Source organism: Mobula birostris, chromosome 11 (genome assembly GCF_030028105.1).
Source record: "Mobula birostris isolate sMobBir1 chromosome 11, sMobBir1.hap1, whole genome shotgun sequence".
Taxonomy (NCBI): domain Eukaryota; kingdom Metazoa; phylum Chordata; class Chondrichthyes; order Myliobatiformes; family Myliobatidae; genus Mobula; species Mobula birostris.
In genome coordinates, this window is record NC_092380.1 from 11,504,939 (window position 1) to 11,524,211 (window position 19,273).

Below are 19,273 nucleotides of genomic sequence, written 5' to 3' on the forward strand. Positions count from 1 at the left end.
TATCTCTTTATCAAGGTATAAGACTTTATTTTTTTCATTTTTCCTTTTTTCACTTCATGGGAGCTTATTTATATTCTGTTCCATCCATTTCAAGTCAAGTCAAGGCAGAGTCGTGGCATCTCCAAGTGCATGGGAAGTCCTGATGTCTAATCGATTTTAGCATCTGGCTTAATTGGAAAGGTCGGGTAAATTGTGAATCGCGGCAACGGGGTCCAGTTAAATGATGCTATAGAATGGAATTTTGGGAGAAATAAAAGGAAAATGAGTTGGGGAGAGGGAATGGGTTCAGATGAGGAGGGTCACATGGTGAAGGGCATTAGGACCAGGGTGGAAGATGATGTTGACTCCAAGGTAATGATTACTTTCATATTTGATTCTCATTAACATCTTCATCCAGTTAGATTGATGGGGAAGCTATTCAGAAGGATTTTGGTAAAGTCAAGTCAGCAACGAGTTTTAGCAAAGGTAGGGTGTTGATTACATGTGCTGATTTAAAACTGTTTGGGCATATTCTGGAATTAGGGTATACAGCAAGCATTAACTTCAGCAGCCAACCTTTAGACCTGAATGTGGATTGTAGATTAAATTTAAAATGCAACCATGGACAATAGCTTCGTGGACCTGTGGACATCGGTCAATTAAAAACCAGACGATGCTGATTCACATTCATTTTGGGTGTCCGGAGTGTGGGTGTGAAGAAGGGAGGTGTGAAAATTACATCTAATTCAAAGGAAGCTTTGTAGATACATTGTAACTGTAAAATTGTCCTTTGACCTTTAGCTTATAAAATGTCATGTAATATTGGGTCGAAGATGCCTCTTCCTCTGGAGTGTCTCACTTTGTTGAATAAAAGACTACTTTTTTATCTGCTAGCTGTGTCTCTCTGGTGACTTTGCTCACTTTACCACAAAAGCAACAGGAGAAAATATTGAAAATGACGACTCTAGATGGGAGTAAAATTATTAGTAGATTGGTAGGGGGAGAAAGGAAGCTTCAGAGTGTTATTTCAGGAGCCCCTTTGTGTGTATCTATGGAAAATACTACGGACAATTTGAGAGGGGGTAAGCTAGATTCTGCTAAGTGATTACAGACTTGGAGAAAAGGGAAAAAATGTGATTGTTTGTCTGTTCTGTTGTGTTTTTCTGCTGAATTGCTACCATCAAAAGTTTACTTAGGCTGAATTAGTTATTCTGTCAGAATGTATGACCCTCCACCATTGTGGCGTTTCAAGTGCCAACGAACCGGGCACGTTGCTGCATCTCGCAGGGAGAAATTGCGATGTGCAAAATGTGGAGGTGAACACGATTACGGGAATTGTGAAGTTGGCACTGAGGCAGCTTGCCGCAACTGTTGGGGTGCTCATGGTGCAGCTTATTTAGGGGGCCCTGTGTTATTTATTTATAGAGATACAGTGTGGAGAAGGCCATTCAGACCCTTCGATCCGTGCTGTCCAGCAACCCCCAATTTAACCCTAGCCTAATCGTGGGACAATTTACAATTAACCTACTTGGACTGTGGGAGGAAGCCAGAGCACCCAGAGGAAACCCACGCAGTCATGGGGAGAACTTACAATCCCCTTACAGGCAGTGGCAGGAACTGAACCCGGGTCGCCGGAACTGTAAAGTGTTGTTCTAACCACTATGCTACTGAGCCAAAAGACCCGGGAAATTCAGAAGGTAACAATAGTGCCTAATACTTCCTAGCTGAAGCTGCAAGAAAATTTGATTCTTCTATATCTGACAGGTGTGGGGTTAAAACAGGCATTTACAGTGTTTCAGAATGAGGAGTGTCAGGACCTAAGACTTCCAGCGAGGTATTGATTCTTAAACAAAATAGATTTTCTTGTGTTTCTATACGGTGTAGTTAATGGAACAGTGCAGGTGGGACACAGATCAGTGGCGGATGTGGCATCAAAGTTTTTGGGATTACTGGCAATTACAGGAAAAGCATTATATGAAATACATTGGGGAATGATAGTAGAGGGAATGGGCTGGTGGTGGAGGGTGATTTGGGGAATGAGTAGAGGGAATGGGCTGGTGGTGGAGGGTGATTTGGGGAATGATAGTAGAGGGAATGGGCTGGTGGTGGAGGGTGATTTGGGGAATGAGTAGAGGGAATGGGCTGGTGGTGGAGGGTGATTTGGGGAATGATAGTAGAGGGAATGGGCTGGAGGTGGAGGGTGACTTGGGGAATGAGTAGAGGGAATGGGCTGGTGGTGGAGGGTGATTTGGGGATTGATAGTTGAGGGAATGGGCTGGTGGGGGAGGGTGATTTGGGGAATGACAGTGAATGGGCTGGTGGTGGAGGGTGATTTGGGGATTGCTAGTAGAGGGAATGGGCTGGTGGTGGAGGGTGATTTGGGGAATGATTTCAGAAGGAATGGGCTGCTGGTGGAGGGTGATTGTACACAGGGTGCTACACATTGATCTTTTCCGATCAACTCAGTTCTTCACTGCAGTGAGAGAACTCTGTTAGCCAATGGACAAGAACTTAAATCATAAGTTTTAGGTTTTGGTGTTCCCTTGAGTGTTATCTGTGTCCAAGAAGCTTGGTTGTGATCACATGTATTGTTTAAGATTCTGGGTTATGAGGATGCGAGATATGATTGACTTCCAGCTGTGGGGGTGGGGGGAGAGTATGCCACCATTGTGAAGGAGGGTTTAGACTTCTCCAGAGAATTCTGAATGCATAATTATTGAATTGATCCATCCACAGGGAATAATAGTACAGTTTTGTTGGGTACTACTACATGTGGGTGTATTGGGTAATGAAAAGGCAGATGTTATAGCAAAATAGGCACTTACTAAGTCTGAGGTAGGTGGTTATACTTAATATGGGGGAGTATGAAGCCAGACCTTGTATTAGGTTGGCTGGGGTAGGGAAATGGCAGAAACTGTGGGATGGGAGTGGGACAAGAAGATGGTATTACTATTTGTTTCCATCAGTCCAGGGAAGGCATGTTTTGGAATGAATATGAGGGAAAATATGTGGTTGGTGAGACTGAGGTTTGACGTCCAGCACATAGTTCTCCGTAGATCCCACCACCAAGCACATCTCTCCTCTCCCACACCCCCCCCACACTTTCTCCTTTCTGCAAGGGTCACTCCCTACGTGACTCCCTTGTCTATTTGTCTCTCCCCACTGATCTCCCTCCTGGCACTTATCCATGCAAGCGGAACAAGTGCTACACCTGCCCCTACACCTCCTCCCTCACTACCACTCAGGGCCCGAAACAGTCCTTCCAGGTGAGGCGGCACTTCACTTGTGAGTCTGTTGAGGTCATCTACTGTATCTGGTGCTCCCAGTGTGGCTTTCTGTATATCAGTGAGACCCAATGTAGATTGGGAGACTGCTTCACCGAGCATCTACACTCCATCCACCTGAAAAAGTGGTATCTCCCAGTGGCCATCCACTTTAGAACATAGAACATAGAATAGTACAGCACAGTACAGGCCCGTCCACCCATAATGCTGTGCCAACCCTCAAACCCTGCCTCCCATATAACCCCCCACCTTAAATTGCTCCATATACCTGTCTAGTAGTCTCTTAAACGTCACCAGTGTATCTGCCTCCACCACTGACTCAGGCAGTGCATTCCACGCACCAACCACTCTCTGAGTAAAACACCTTCCTCTAACTTCCCACCCCTTACCTTAAAGCCATGTCCTTTTGTATTGAGCAGTGGTGCCCTGGGGAAGAGGCGCTGGCTATCCACTCTATCTAATCCTCTTATTATCTTGTACACCTCTATTATGTCTCCTCTCATCCTCCTTCTCTCCAGAGAGTAAAGCCCTAGCTCCCTTAATCTCTGATCATAATGCATACTCTCTAAACCAGGCATTTTAAGTCCACTTCTCATTCCGCCTCCAACATGTCAGTCCATGGCCTCCTCTACTGTTGTGTTGAGGCCACACTCAGGGTGGAGGAGCAACACCTTATATTCTGTCTGGGTAGCCTCCAACCTGATGGGATGAACATCGATTTCTCAAACTTCTGATAATGCCACTCCCCTCATCTTTCCCTATTACCATTTCCCTCTCTCATCTTATCTCCCTACCTGCCCATCACCTTCCTCTGGTACTCCTCCCCCTTTTCTTTCTTCCTTGACCTTCCGTCCTTGACCATCAGATTCCCCCCTTCTCCAGCCCTGTATCTCTTTCACCAATCAACTTCCCAGCTCTTTGCTTCACCCCTCCACCCCCTTCACCTGCGGGTTTCACCCATCACCCTGTGGTTCTTGCTTCCCGTCCCTCTGCCCCACTTTCTAACTCTGACCCCTCCCTCATCTTTTTTTTCCCTGTCCTGATGAAGGATCTCAGCCTGAAATGTCGACCGTGTACTCTTTTCCAGAGATGCTATCCGGCCTGCTGAGCTCCCCCAGCATTTTTTGTGTGTGTTGCTCGGATTTCCAGCGTCCGCAGATTTGCCCTTGTTTGTGTTTGGACATATGGGTGTGCACTCCACGTTGGCACTTGTTGCAATGCATGGGAATATGCATTTGTCAGGCCCCAGAGACGGAACATGTGATCATAGCAGGCCAGGCAGCATCTCTAGGAAGGGTCTCGGCCCGAAACGTCGACTGTACCTCTTCCTAGAGATGCTGCCTGGCCTGCTGCGTTCCCCAGCAACTTTGATCCGTGTTGCTTGAATTTCCAGCACCTGCAGAATTCCTCGTGTTTACATGGGATCATGGTGTGCCACAGATTTTAGTTGGAACATGGGAAGCTGATTAGGCAATCACTGGGTAGATCTGGGGTGCCGAGTTTTGCGGGCACCTAAATTAAATGGTAGGTAGTGAACTTTTGTATTAGTTCTGATCCCTGTCATACTCCATTACAGTAGGTGGCGGTAATGCCCCTTCCTCCGGATAGGTGCGAGTCATCATTCGCACGGAACGAGAGAGGAAAAGCAATTTTTAATTGACCTGTTATTTTTCAACTCGGATTGGGTAAAACGGGAAGAGGCTGTTTCGTGCGCGGCTGTACCGGCCGAGATCGTCCCCCTTTCCCTGCCGAGCCAACAGAACTGGGATTGCACGGGGCGAATAACAGACACAAAGGCCACCGGGAGGGGTTAGCATTTATCTCCTCCCCCTTGCCCTCCCGGTCGAGCGCCCTGTCGTTTCGGAGCCGGAGCGAAGGCGAGGTCTCCCGAGGAGCGGCTCAGGTGAGGATCCGGGGAGCGGGGGGGACATCCCCGGCGGCCGGATGATGGGGTTCGGTTGCTGGAGGGGTTTCTCCTTACCTGCTGATGGAGCGTGGGCTCTCGCTGCGGTTGCGGGAGCGCCTGCTACATTCGAGCTCGCCGGGTCGCTCAGTGCGGGTGACCGAGGCCTTTCCGTTCTCGGTGAGCTCCCGGTGTTCCCCTGAAGCTCGCTGATTTTAAAAAAAGTTTGTGATTTAATTTAAGGTGTGGCGGGAAGGGGTTAGTTCCCTGTTATTATAATGATGTGTAAGTGCGCCTCTTTCACTTTCGATTCGGGAATCTTTTTTAAGTTTCGTTTTTAGTAGGGGGTTATCATCACCGTAACGAGCGCATTGAAAAGCGCCCCCCACATAGGACATTTTAAACATAATTACATCAGGTTAGCCAAAGAGGGAACCGAAATGTTACGGTACTGGGAGACAGAAGTGTACGGGTCATTCCTAGCTAGATTGGGAGGGAGATCAAGTTGAGTATGTCGGAGGACCCTTACGGGGTCTGCTAACAGCGTGGGCTGAAGTTGTCCCTTGTTTCTCGCAGACACGAGGAATTCTGCAGGTGCTGGAAATTCAAGCAACACACATCAAAGTTGCTGGGGAACGCAGCAGGCCAGGCAGCATCTCTAGGAAGCGGTACAGTCGACGTTTCTGGGCCGAGGCCCTTCGTCCTGACTGTACCTCTTCCTAGAGATGCTGCCTGGCCTGCTGCGTTCACCAGCAACGTTGATGCGTGTTGCTTGTCCTTGTTTCTGGTGGTTTGCTCCCTCATGCTTTTTTTAAAGGTCATTGGTTACCTTAGCTGCTTTCCCAGAAGCATGGGTCCAGTCGGTGCAGGAAAGGCTGGCTTTGTGTGATAGAGTGGCGGGGGCTTCTTCGATCACAACTCTGCAGGTTCTTGCAGATGGGCAGAGCGGTTGCCGTGCATGATAGGATGCTTTCTGTGGTGCATCAGTGATCCATTATCAAGGACCCCCATGCTCTCTTCATGCTACTACCAATTGGCAGGAGACAGAGGGCCTCCACCAGGTTCAGGAACAGTTAGAGTATTTCCCTTCAACCATCAGGCTCCTGAACCAGTGTGGATAACTTCACTCACCTCAACACTGAACTGATTCCACAACCTACGGACTCACTTTCAAGGATTCTAACTTGTGTTCTCAGTATTATTTATTTACATGTAGTTTGTTGCCAGTCTTTATAGTTTTTCTTAAATTCTAATATATCTATTTTCCTGTAAATGCCTGCAAAAAATGAATCTTGAGATAGGATGTGGTGATATGTATGTACTTTGGAATAAAATTTTACCTTGACTTTGACATCTATGGAAAATGATAGGAGTCTCTGAGGAGATGGTGGTGTTGGGGTGCTTTCTTGGCCACCTGGCTAGGCCAGGATCAGCCTGGGCCCATTTAAAAACTCAAAAAGTCCAAAAGTAAATTTATTATGGAAGTAACGGGCATGAGCAGCTGGAGGAACTCGGCAGGTCAGGCAGCAACGATGGGAGTGAAGAAACGTTCCAGGCCGAGAAAGGGAGGGGGAGGACGCTGGAATAAAAAGGTGTGGGAGGGGGAAGAGGACTCGCTGGAAGGTGTTGGGTGGGAAAGGCAAAGGGCTGGAGAAGAAGAAATCCGATGGGAGAGGAGAGTAGACCATGGGAGAGGAAGATGGGGGAGGTGACAGGCAGAGGTAAGAGGCCAGGGAGGGGAAAAGAAAAGAAGGAAAAAATACCAGAAGGAGAAATCTGTGTTCATGCCACCATGTTGGAGGCTACCTAGATGGATTCTGAGGTGTTGCTGCTCGACCCTGAGAGTGGCCTACAATCCTATCGAAGTATATATACCAAATATAGCCTTGAGATTCATTTTTTTTTCAGGCACCTACAGGAAAATAGAGAAATACAATAGAATCCATGAAAAACCACACATGGAAACAGGCTGTGGAGTCGGCTAAGTACTGAGGCAAGTGAAACCCTCCACATGGTTGTAGGGCAACAGCTGTTCCTGAACCTGGTGGTCTGGGACCCAAGATGCTTGAGGCGAGAGATAACACTCACCGTGCCAAACCTATCAACCCTCGGTTCCCAAGATAGTTCGGGGTCGACCCCCGTGTCATTTTTCCCAGGGTAGGTCTGAGGTGGAGACAGCCGGTACCTGCTGTGTCATGTGGATTAGAAGTACGGCCATCTGCTGGTAGACTTGAGGAAGATGGGGGCTGTAGGTGTAGTGATGGAGGAGGAGATAACACGCTTGGCAGTGAGGCATCCTCAGCCCTCCCAAGAGGTCCCGCTGATATGTTGACGGATTCAGAGAATTTATTCTCCCCTCTGAGGGTCGAGGCATAGGCTGAAACTAGTCTTCCTATGCTGGTCCAGAAAGCCAAGGCTGGTGAGGTCTTTGTGTCTCGTTCCCAGATGGAATAGGAGGGCTGTGACCAGGAATGATAGGCGACAGCTTAAAACCTTCCTGGCTGACCTGGTGAGAGAAATCTGCGCGAGAATCAGCCTCACTCCTTCAGGACGGTGGTCCCCAACCTCCGGGCCGCGAAGCATGCAGGGGTGCAGCAGTAGCCGGGACGCACCCAGCACATCTGTAAGAAACAAGCCGAAATAAACAAGCTAATTAATTACGTGCCAGGTGGCACCTAATTATTTAGCTTGTTTATTTCGGCTTTTTTTCTTAAAGATGTGCTGGGTGCTTTCCGGCCACCGCTGCATTCTTTGCGGCCCAGAGGTTGGGGGCCACTGCTTCAGGGGATAGCGGGGCACGAGATAGTTCTGGTGACACTCAAGTCTTGCTCTTCGTAGGGTGAAGAGCACCAGCTCTGCTCTCACCAGGAAGGGCAGCGGTGCCGAGGCCTAGGGCACTCCTGACGGGAAGCTCACCATGGCTCGTCTTAATGTGAACGGCAGCTGGGGTCCTCTCTGAAGGTTTGGAGTCAGGAGAAATGCAATGATTTTCCTGCAGGAAATTCATACCATCCTGGGAGACGAGTCCACTTGGCTCCTGGAGTGGCAGGGAGGGGACTACGTGAGCCACCTCAGCTCCATATCTAGTGGGGTGCCGATCTTGTCGGTCCTGATTTTCTATGTGGATATTGTTCCCTGTCATTCATTGTACCTTAAACACAAGAAAGTCTGCAGATGCTGGAAATTCAAAGCAACACATATAAAATGCTGGAAGATCTCAGCAGGCCAGGCAGCAAATAGCAAGGCGAATAAACAGTCGAAGCCGTGAGCCGAGACCTTTTTTTCAAGGCTGAAAAGGAAGGGGGAAAGACAGCAGAATAAGCAGGTTGGGTGGGTTGGGGGGGGGGGAAGAGGCTAGCAGGAAGGTGATGGGTGAAGCTAGGTGGGTGGAAATGGTAATGGGCTGGAGAGAAAGGAATCTGATAGAGGAGAGTGGACCACGGGAGAAAGGGAAGGAAGAGGGGACCCAGGGGGAAGTGATGGGCAGGTTTGAAGAGGTGAAAGGCCAGAGTGGAGAATAGAAAGCGTGGGGGGAGGAAGGAGAAAAAATCACTGGAAGGAGAAATTGATGTTCATGCCATTAGGTTGGAGGCCACCCAGACGGGATATAAGGTGTTGCTCCTCCACCCTGAGGGTGGCCTCATCTTGGCACAAGAGGAGGCTGTGGACTGACATGTCAGAATGGGAACGGGAATGGGAATGTTTGGCCACCGGGAAGTTCTGCTTTGGGTGGATGAAGCGGAGGCACCCGCTGAAGCAGCCCCCCCCCCCCCCCCCAGTTTACGACGGGTCTCTCCAACGTAGAGCAGGCTGCCTCGCGAGCACGATCCCAGCAGATTCACAGGTGAGGTGTTGCCTCGCCTGGAAGGACTGTTTGGGGCCCTGAATGGAGGGGAGGGAGGAGGTGAATGGGCAGGTGTAGCAGTTGGGCCACTGGCAGGGATAAGTGCCGGGTGGGAGATTTGTGGGGGTGGGGGAGAGAACGAATGGAAAAGGGAATTACGGAGGGAGCTATCCCAAGGGAAAATGGAGCAGGAGGGGAGGTAAAGATCTCTTTGGAGATGGTGGAAGTTACACAGAATGATGTGTTGGATGCAAAGGCTCATGGGGTGGTTGACGAGGACAAGAGGAACTATCACTGTTAAGGCCAATTTATACTTCTGCATCAAATCTACACCATAGGTAGCCACATACCCTACGCAGTAGCCTGACACGCACCTCCCCAAAAATGTAACTAGCAGACCGCAACAACTGTGATTGGTCCGCTTGGTAGCATCGCATTTCCCCCTATGCTGCAGTAGCTTGGGCGACTGAAGGGCAGGGAAGGAACTCTGGCTGCAATGCTTTCCATAAAGCTTTACAGACCTCCAAAATTATGGAGGACCCTGTGCTTGACGCCAGTTTGTAGCTAGCTGCTACAGCCTGCTGACTTTCACCTGAAGCTAAAACTCAAATGGTGATTGCCAGTCTCTGAGCATACTGTGCGTACACTGATGTGAAATAAATGGTTGGAGACGATGAACCAAATCATCAAATCTACCTGCCGACATCCGAAAATATTTGAAATGCTTTTCCTCATCCATGTCTCCCAGTGGCCCACAGAAAATTCATCCTCCTCCAGTTTCAGTTGCCATTGTTTGAAGTTTGAGTTTCTTCGTGCTGAGTTTGAACACGAAGAACTTCAACGCAGTGGCATAGAATCCCCACCGCCAACTAGTGTTTTGGCGGTGAATTGCAGAGCGATGCAGACACACCAATGCACAAGCATAAATGCTCACAACGGCGTAGGCCACTTGCATAGGCTACTATGCAGAAGTATAAATCAGCCTATAAGGTGGCGGGAAGATGGGGTGAGTGCAGATGTTCAGGAAATGGAAGAGATGCGGGCGAGGGCATTATCAATAGTAGAGAAAGGAAAAGCTCAGTCTTTGAAGAAGGAGGACATTTGGAAAGGAAGGCTGCGTCTTGGGAATAGATGCGGTGGAGGTGAAGGAATTAAGAAGAGGGAGTGCCATTTTTACAGGGAGACAGGGTGAGTAGTGGTATAGAGTCAAGATAGCCATGGGAATCAGTAGGTTTATAAAAGATGTCAGTTGACAGTTTGTCTCCAGAGATGGAGACAGAGAGCTCAAGGAAAAAGGGAGGAAGGTGTCAGAAATGGACCAAGTGAGCTTAAGGGCAGGGTGGAAGTTAGAGGCAAAGTGGACGAAATTGGCGAGCTCAGCACGGGTGCATGAAGCAGCACCAATGCAGTCGTCAATGTAGCGGAGGAGAAGTTGGGAAGTATTGCCTGGGAAGGCTTAAAATGTGGACTGATCTACATAGCCGACAAACAGGGAGGCATAGCTGGGACCCGTGTGGGCTACCCCTCGCATCTGGAGGAAGCGGGAGGAGCGGAAGGGAAAAATTCAGATGGTGAGGACCAACAGAGGAGGGTGGTGCTGGAGGGGAAATGTTCGGTTCTTTTGTCGAGAAAGAACCAGAGAGCCTTGATGCTTTCTTGGTGGGGGACTGAAGTGTGTAGGATCTGCTGCACATTGATGTTCAGAATCACCCAAGCCATCTCAGCTTTATATAACCAAACATCTGTTCTCGTCTGTTTCAGGCTGTGCTTTCATCATGGCGACATCATCGGCCATTGCAGATCAAATCCAAAATGATATTTTAAACTGCAAGATCTGCTTTAATAGGTTTAAGCAACCGAAGATGTTGCCTTGCGCCCACACCTATTGCTTTGACTGCCTGGAAAGCATGGTGAGTAGAAACAGAAGGATCCGTTGTCCCGAGTGCAGGGAAGAGGTGGACGTGAGCGGCGGCGTCAGCCAGCTGAAGACCAACTTTCACATCAACAGCCTTCTGGATATCTTCCAGACGCAGGAGAGCGAGGAGGCGGCCTGCGGCCTGTGCGCCGCGGCGGGGAAGAACAGGGCTTCTGCGGCAGCTCAGTGCAAGACCTGCTCCGTTCACCTCTGCCCCTCTTGCAAGGTCAAGCACACGGCGGGCAACCCGGGCCACGTGTTGAAGAGCCTGCCGGAATTCAGCTCGGGCCCCTGTGAGGCCGAGGTGAAGATGCAGAAGAAGATGTACTGCCAACAACATCCCAAAATACTGGTGGATTACTTCTGTAACACCTGCAGCAGCACCATCTGTACCAGTTGCTTGAGCTCTCATGCCCAGCATAGAAAAACGCCAGTGGCTAGAGCAGTGGAAACCGCGAGACCCTTAGTGACGAAGCTCATTGGAAGACTGAATACTGAGCTTCAGTCACTGGCCCAGCAGGAGGACAGCCTCAGCGACGCAGGGAACAGGCTGAAAGCTACAGAGTGCTCCCTGATGTCAATGATCGAAAGTACCCTGACAGAGGCCATAAACAACCTGATCAAGCAAGGCGACGCCGTCAAGGCCACCCTCGCCGATTACGTCAGGGAACAGGAGGAGTTGTACAGGAGTGCCAAGGCGGACCTTCAGCACCAGATAAAGAAGGCGGAAGGGACCAGGGAGTTTGCCGAGCGCATCCTGCAGTCTGGCCAGGCGAGAGAGATAGTGTGCCTGAAGTCCATTGTAGAAGAGCATGTTAACGCTGTTCAAGCACTGAAGGTGCCTACGGGAGAGAAAACCAGTCCCAGCCTAAAGGTCAATGAATCAATAAAGAAAGAAATTTTTCAATCGAACCTATTCAGCATCACGTTCGAGGATGAATCCATCCCTAGGGCCCAAACTACTCCAGCCAGAGCAGAGCAGCATAGGAGTCCAGGCAATTCTCGTCAGGCGAGCGTTCCGGTTCCTCAACCCAAGCAAAAGGTGTGGAACATGTTCAGCTTCGACACTGAGCTGTCGCACGACGAGTACGATCCCAAGCTGACTGGTGTCAGCGTTGCCCGCGATGGAACCATTATTGTCGTGGATGAAGAGAACTCCAGTCTGAAATGCTTCACGGACGCTGGACACCTTATTCAGACTATCTCGCTGCCCGATGACGACGACGACCCGTGCAGCATTGCTGTGTGCGACGACACTATTGCCTGCTCTGCGGGGAACAAACTCTACTTTCTGGAGCTGGACGGAGGTTATCTGAGGAAGCTCTTCCTGCGTGGTTCTGAGTCCGTCTACCCCATCGCTGCCTACGAAGACGAGTATGTGGCGGTGAGCGAGGGGGCCTTGTGCTCCCTGTCTCTCTACGATGTCGACGGGCACGTGGTCAGCAGGGTCAAGCCGCACGGCTACGAAGGCGTCAGGTTTCTTTTCCTGGCGATCAACTCTTCGGAGGAGTTCATCGTAGCCGACAGTGGGAAGAAATGTATTGTCATATTCGACAGGGACGGGGTGGTCCTCACTCTCTGTGACCAGATCACTTTGAACGGGCTGGATTGTGCAATAAAACCGTATAGCATTTGCACGGATGTAAATGACAATATCCTGGTCACTGAGAGAAATAGAATCCTTTTATTTTGGTCAGATGGAACTTTTAGGGAGGAGCTGTTGAACACAGGAAATGGACTTCACAAACCTCGTGTCATTACTGTTAACGATGATGACAGCCTCATCGTCACCCAAGGCAATGGGTTTGTTTCCTTGTACAAACTTGACTTGTCTTAGCTTCAGAGCAGGGGTTCAGGGTGAGCACAACCTCCTTATGCCCTGTGTAATGAGGGGAGGTGCTTAGGGGGCAAGGGAAGGCGGTACTTAAAACCCACAATGTAGTTTGAGTCTAGTTCAGTGCAACCTGTACATACACGCGGTGGCCACTTTATTAGGTATGTTCGTGGCCTTTTACTGCTGTCGCCCCATCCACTGCAAGGTCGGATGTGGTGTGTGTTCAGAGATGCTCTTTTGCACACCACTGCTGTAATGCATGGTTAGCTGAGTTACTGTCACCTTCTTGTCACTTTGAACCAGTTTGCCCATTCTCCTCTGACCTCTCTGATTGACAAGGCGTTTTCACCCACAGAACTGCCACTCACTGGATGTTTTTTTTTGTTGCACCATTCCCGGTAAACTCTAGAGATTGTTGTGCGTGAAAATCACAGGAGGTGCTCAAACTGCCCTGGCTGGCACCGACAATCATTCCACGGTCCACTTTTGTTCCCTGTTCTGATGTTTGGTCTGAACACCAACTGAACCTCTTGACCACGTCTGCATGCTTTTGTGCATTGCGCTGCTGCCACGTGATTGGCTGATTAGATATTTGCATTAACAAGCAGGAATACCTAATAAAGTGGCAACTATCTGTACATAAACCATTCCAAAAAGATTAACATTCCAAAGCATGACATAAAGAGTTCTGGCAGGCAAAATCCTCCAACATTTTTCATTGATGTCTCTTTCTAACGGGCACCATCATCTCACCATGACCCCACAGACTTGGATCTGGACTCCATTTAGACCATAATCAGGCCATTTGGCCCATTGAGTGTGCTCCACCATACCATCATGGCTGATTTATTATCCCAAATGCGTTTGTTCCACTTCCTCACACCCCCCAATGACTTGCAGGGTCTTTGTGCTCCAGTCATTTCTACGTCACGTGAAATACACTTGAGAGATCTCAGATCAGTTAGTAAGCACAGTGGTACAAAACAACAGTGCCCCTAATTTGACATGGTTGGCACACAGTGTCAGAAATGGGGTTGGCGCACGTGACTGAAATGGATCCAGCTATATTGACTGTGTTCTTCTGGTTCTGGGCCTTTGTCAGAGTGGAGCAAGTTTCACTTTTCACTCTTGGGGCGAATTTGACGCTAATATTTCATACTGCCTGAAACATTCCAAGCATGGTCCTTGCACCCGAGGAGACAACGCTAGCATTCCTCCAGCAGACTTTTTGCCTCTGCAGTTTCCAGCATCTGTCGGCTCTTGTGCCTCTCGTTTATTTTAAAATATAACTTGCTTCTTTTTATGCTTAAGGCCAACACCCATGCTGGAGTATAGGCCACCCGACAGCAGCTCCTCTGTCCTGGGCAAAAGGTTGATGGGCCATGTGGCTTCCCCTTTCACCACACGACTTCATACGCCTTCAAGGTGAAGATCCTTTCTCTCCCGGGGATGAGGTCTTTGGAGCTAATGTTGGTTCTGCTGTAGCTTTGGGTCTTTACAGGTGGGGTTGCTAGCTCCCTGCCCAACCCTCCTCTCACATTCGGGCGTGGCGGGGTGAAAATTTACCATTACCAGCTTAAAACTGTACTTTATCTGCTTTTTGATCTGTACCATCTGTTTACTGTTGAGATTGTTTCCCCCCCACTCCGTGTTACCAAACAGTTGAGGATGAGACATGGACCATGTTTTATCTGGACTGCTCTCTGTAATCAGCTTGTATGTTTTCCCCGTGCCCACGTGGGCTTCCTCCCACATTCCAAAAACGTGGGTTAGTAGGTTAATTGATCACATGGGTGTAATTGGGCAGCACAGGCTCGATGGGCCAAAGGGCCTCATTACTGTGCTGTAACTCCAAGTAGAACAGATCATTAACGAAAATTACTCATTGGGAACTAACGCAGAGAGCTTTGGTGATGACTTTGTTATAAGCAGTAACTAATTAATAAAGACAAGATTATTTTAGTGATGATTTATTGAGGGTAAAGGAAAAGTTTTTGCTTGTTATATAAGGTATCTAGTGTTTAACAAGCGTAGTAAAGAAATGCTTCTTAAGTAGAAAAAATGTAAACAAATCCAAAAACAAAAGCTTAAGAATTTGTTCTGATTACCTTTTGAGAAATCAACAAAAATCAGTAAAATCATAGACTTGAAGATCAAGGAAATTCCATAGGGAGTTGATTGTATTGTCGAGCTTTACACCTGATTCCAGTGTTGGGCTTCCAATGAACAGTTCTTGGTTAAGATCCAGTATGAATAGTGACCTTTGATTAGCTCTCCCAATCCTATTGATTTAGTCATGTTGGCGATTATGTTAACAGTGTAAGTGCCAGATCCTGTTGTTATTGTGCTTGCTGAAAAATAACCAATTATTCCATTCTATCCAACTTGTTAGTTACTCCAATGTACTCTTTTACTGCAGCATCTTAAAAACGTTGAAATAAAATTTCTTTTGAAGTTCCTTAATGTCACTTATGCGCTGAGCAGGAACGGCAATGGAGTGGTGTGGTTAAACGTTTTACTGAGCCGTGTTAGCCGCTGTAGACACTGGGTGACTTACGATGCAGGAGTGACTAGGCGGGGCCGCCGGGACGAAAAACGTGCACTCGAAAGCCCATGCAGTATGAGAGTGCCTCCTGCATGTAGGAGACCCAGCCGATCGAGCCGCCCGCACACTTGCGACATTCTCACAAACTGTCTGATGGGGCTGGCTTAATGTATAGACCAGTGGGCAGCCCAGCTCAATGCCGTTTCCATTCTGGGCGCTCCCACCCTGACCTGGGACGGACACACTTGGTCCAGGCATCTCATAGAACAGGAACAGGCCCTTCGTCCCACAGTGCGCCAAACCAGCTAAAAAGTAAATTAAAAGACTAATCCCTCCTACCTACACAATATCCATATCCTTCCATCTTCCTCACATCCATGTGCCTATCTAAACGTCTCTTAAAAGCCTCCAAAGTATTTGCCACTAGCAGCGCATTCCAGGCATCTGCGACTCTCAGAGTAAAAAACTTACCTCTCACATCCACCCCCCCCCCCCCAATGCATGCTCTTAGGTTTTAGACACTTCAACCCCGGGAAACAAATACTCCCTGTCTGTCTATGCCTTTCATAATCTTATAAACCTCATTCGGATCCCCCCTCAGCTTCTGCCGCGCTAGAGAAAACGACCCAAGTTTATCCAGCCTCTCATGATAGCACATGCCCTCTAAACCAGGCAGCGTCTTGGTAAGCCTCTTCTGCACCCTCTCCAAAACCTCAACATCCTTCCTGTAGCGGGGCAACCAGCACTGTGTGCAATACAGAGAAGATAGTTTGTTGGTCCACCATATCAATGCTGACAAATTTCTGTGCTGCTCCCATCTACCCACATTTAGTTTGTGGCAATAGACAATAGGTGCAGGAGTAGGCCATTCAGCCCTTCGAGCCAGCACCACCATTCACTGTGATCATGACTGATCAACCACAATCACTACCCTTTTCCTGCCTTCTCCCCATATCCCTTCACTCCACTATCTTTCAGAGCTCTATCTAACTCTTTCTTGAAAGAATCCAGAGAATTGGCCTCCACTGCCTTCTAAGGCAGAGCATTCCACAGAACCACAACCCTGTGTGAAAAAGTTTTTCCTCAACTCCGTTCTAAATTGTCTACCCCTTATTCGTAAACTGTGGCCTAACCAGATGTTTATAAAGTTGCAACATAACCTCTTTGACTTTTGAACTCTATGCCTTGACCAACAAAAGCAAGCATTCCATAAGCCTTCTTAACTGCCCTATGGACCTGTGTAGGCACTTCCAAGGAGCTATGAACTTGGATCCCAAGATCTCTGATCAGCAACACTTAAGGATCTTGCCCTTAACAGTGTACTGTCTCCCTGCATTTGCCCTACTGGGGTGCAACACCTCACATTTATCTGGGTTAAACTCCATCTTCATGTAACATTGGCCACGGTCTTCACCCTTGTTTGCTATTTACTCAATATAACTGCTCTCCCTATTGTCTTTCCAGTAGTAGGAGGAAAAAGATTCTTAGCCAAGGCTTATGATCACTTTGGTAGGAAAGATCAAGAGATCTCTCAAACGATTAAGCAGCTTGAGAGCTTTACCCTATTTATCCACACAGTGCCCTACAGAGAAGATAGATTGTTGGTCCACCATATCAACACTGACAAATTATTTTTCTGTGCTACTCGCATTTACCCACATTTAGTTTATGGTTTTCTATGCCATGATTATTCAAGTGACTGCCTAAATATCTGTTAAAGAGTTTAAAAGATGAATCTGCCTTCACCAGCTTCTCAGGCACCAGATATCAGATTCCTACTACTCTCCGTGTGAGAGCTTCCCAGATCTCCTCTTCACCTCCCATCTCTCACCTTAGGCTTTCTTGCTTTGGACAACCCCACCATGAGGAAGAAAAAAAAATCTTGCTATCAACAAAAACTATGCACTCAGTGACCACTTCACTACGTACCAAATAATGTTGTTGGTCGTCTGCTGCTGTAGCCCATCTTCTTCAATGTTCGGCATGTTGTGTATTCAGAGATTTTCTTTTGTATACAGCTATTGTAACGTTATCTGAGCTGCTGTCAGCTTGAAACAGTCTGGCCGTTCTCTGACCCGTCATTAAAAAGGTGTTTTTGCCCACAGAACTGCCCCGCACTGGATTTTTTTTTTGTTTTTCGCACCATTCTTTGTAAACTCTAGAGACTAGTATGAAAATCCCAGGAGATCGGCAGTTTCTGAAATGCTTAAACCATCCTGTTTGGCACCAACAACCATTCCACTTAAATCCCATTTCTTCCCCGTTCTGATGCTTGGTCTAAACAACAACTGAACCTCCTGACCATGTCTGCATGCTTTTATGCATTGAGTTGCTACCAAATGATTGGCTGATCAGATAATTGCATCAAAAAGCAGGTGTACAGAACATCATTGGCTGATTAGATCATTACATTAACAAGCAGTGGCCAGTTTATTAGGTAATAATGAAGTGGCCACTGAGTATGTATTGTGCGTCATTTATTCTAAGGAACCAGTCCAAAAGGAATTCAGAAACACAATGTGAGCTATATGGATCGTGAAACGAAGCTTCAAAGAGACAGACAAGCTGACTGAGCAAAGTCAATGGCAGATGTAAAGTAACAAGGATGAAGGTGAAGTCATCTTGGTGTAGTGGCTTTCCTCAGAACAGGGAGCTGGGAATCATGGGGCAATCGACCTTCAATGTTGATTAGATCCACATCCACAAAAACTGAACCTGACATTTGGTCTGAGCCGCACACAAAGATCGGAGGAATTCAAAGGGTCAAGCAGTGTCCGTGAGGGAAATGGACAGTCGATGTTTCGGGTTAGAACACTTCATTTGGACTGGGTCAGGATCCTAGCGATGATCATCGAGCCACTGTCACAGACTTCACCACTGGGGATCATCCCCTGCACAGTCACCAACCCCTAATGCCATGAAGAGACCAGACTCGAGTTGTAGGAGGAACACCTCATATTCCACCCGGGTAGCCTGCAACTTGATGACATGAACATCGATTTCTCTATCTTAAGGTACTTACTCTGCCCTCTCCCCCTTCTCTCTTTTTCCATTCTCCATTTCGATTACCTTCTCACCCTTTCTCTTTCCCTCACTGCTTTTCACCTCCTTCCCTTTCTCCCATGGTCCATTTTCCTCTCCAGTCAGGTTCCTTCTTCAGCCCTTTGGCCCCTCCTATCACCTCTTTACTTCATTTCCCCTCCCCCTCACCAATCACCTTCCAGCTTGTGCTCCAACCCCCCCCCTCACCCCACCTTCTTATTCCGGCTTCTGTCCCTTACTTCCCGTCCTGACGAAGGGTCTCGGCCCAACTGTTTATTTGCTATAGATGCTGCCTGACTTGCTGAGTTCCTCCAGTATTTTGTCTGTACTACAATAGGGAGCCAGACTGAATGGAGCTTGGGTTTCCTGCCCTATCTTATTTGGACAGTTGCAGTCAAAGATTCCCTCAAAGTCTTTATCCTTTGAAGTTACTAAGATTGACCCTCACACCTCGCCATCCAATTGGTTCAGGCAAGTGAAGTTTATAGAAGGTCACTCCGGCAGCTTGGTAAACTAGCGGCCCCCCTCCCCCATTCAGCCATCCAGAGCAACGGTACCTCTGCCTTAGTGCTCAACAGTGAAGAACCTTGAACAGACCAGATGCTGGAGGAACTCAGCAGGTCGGGCAGCATGGGTGGAGGGAAATGGACAGTCAATGCTTCAGGTCTAGATTCATCTCAACTGAATGATGGAGGGGAGACCGCCAGCATAAAAGGGTGAAGTGAGGTGTTGGAGCAAGAACTGGCAGCTAATAGCCTTGACTGCATCCAAAGAGGACCACAGCCAATGAAAGACTACTTCGAGGGCACCATCCGAGGGAGCAAATATGGCACAGGCACCACCTGAGTTAGAAGCCAAACTTCATGAAGAGCAGTGAACCCTAGGCTCTGGGAGTCAAGTGCAATATATAGTGTTTGGGGCTTGGAC

The 19,273-nt window shown here is 48.2% G+C and overlaps 1 protein-coding gene across 1 annotated transcript; it reads left to right on the forward strand.

The window, feature by feature from the left end:
- The first annotated feature begins 4,895 nt into the window (after positions 1–4,895).
- On the forward strand, positions 4,896–15,217 carry LOC140204811 (E3 ubiquitin-protein ligase TRIM56-like). The gene is made up of 2 exons (XM_072271625.1): positions 4,896–5,166; positions 10,772–15,217. Exon 2 carries the CDS (start codon positions 10,786–10,788, stop codon positions 12,760–12,762), a length of 1,977 nt encoding a protein of 658 aa, XP_072127726.1. The 5' UTR covers positions 4,896–5,166; positions 10,772–10,785; the 3' UTR covers positions 12,763–15,217.
- The last annotated feature ends 4,056 nt before the right edge of the window (positions 15,218–19,273 follow it).